The 599-nt window shown below is 58.6% G+C and overlaps 1 protein-coding gene across 1 annotated transcript; it reads left to right on the top strand.

The window, feature by feature from the left end:
• Positions 1-5: 5 nt before the first annotated feature.
• Positions 6-596, top strand: LOC107735061 (KN motif and ankyrin repeat domain-containing protein 2-like; the record flags this gene model as incomplete). The annotated part of the gene is made up of 1 exon (XM_016546875.1): positions 6-596. A coding segment is annotated over one exon (591 nt), but the record flags the coding sequence as incomplete, so codon positions are not given.
• Between the last annotated feature and the right edge of the window lie 3 nt (positions 597-599).

Genomic DNA, 599 nt, shown 5'->3' on the forward strand with positions numbered 1-599 from the left:
GAAAGGACCCAGAGGCTCCATACTCAGTAGAGACCCCCTATGGCTACCGTCTGGACCTGGACTTCCTCAAGTATGTCAATGATATTGAAAAGGGCAACACTATTAAGAAGGTGCCAGTGCAGCGGCGCCCACGTTATGGCTCGCTTCCACGTGGCTACGGATACACGGGCTCCTGGTGGACTTCCACTGAGTCACTCTGCTCCAACGCCAGCATGGACAGCCGTCACTCGTCGTACTCCTACTGTGCCCCTGGATTTCACAGCTCACAGCGACCCAACTTTAGTACGACACGCGTGGAGAAGACCTTGCTGGACGCTCGCCGCAAGCTGGAGGAGGAGAAGGATGGCTGTCGTTTCTCGAACCTGGGCAGCATGCACAGCAGCGTGGCAAGCTCCAACACCTCACTATCCAGTGCCCACAGCTTCAATCGTGCCCAGGGAGGTGGCTCCTATACGCCAATGAGCTCTGGCTTGTCCACACCCGTCTCACCGACGCCCGCCCATCTGCAGCACGTACGGGAGCAGATGGCCGTCGCCCTGCGGAAGATCCGGGAGCTGGAGGAGCAGGTGAAGACCATCCCGGTGCTGCAAGTGAAGATC

The sequence above is a fragment of the Sinocyclocheilus rhinocerous genome, unplaced genomic scaffold, assembly GCF_001515625.1.
Source record: "Sinocyclocheilus rhinocerous isolate Xijiao unplaced genomic scaffold, SAMN03320098_v1.1 C35723141, whole genome shotgun sequence".
Classification (NCBI taxonomy): domain Eukaryota; kingdom Metazoa; phylum Chordata; class Actinopteri; order Cypriniformes; family Cyprinidae; genus Sinocyclocheilus; species Sinocyclocheilus rhinocerous.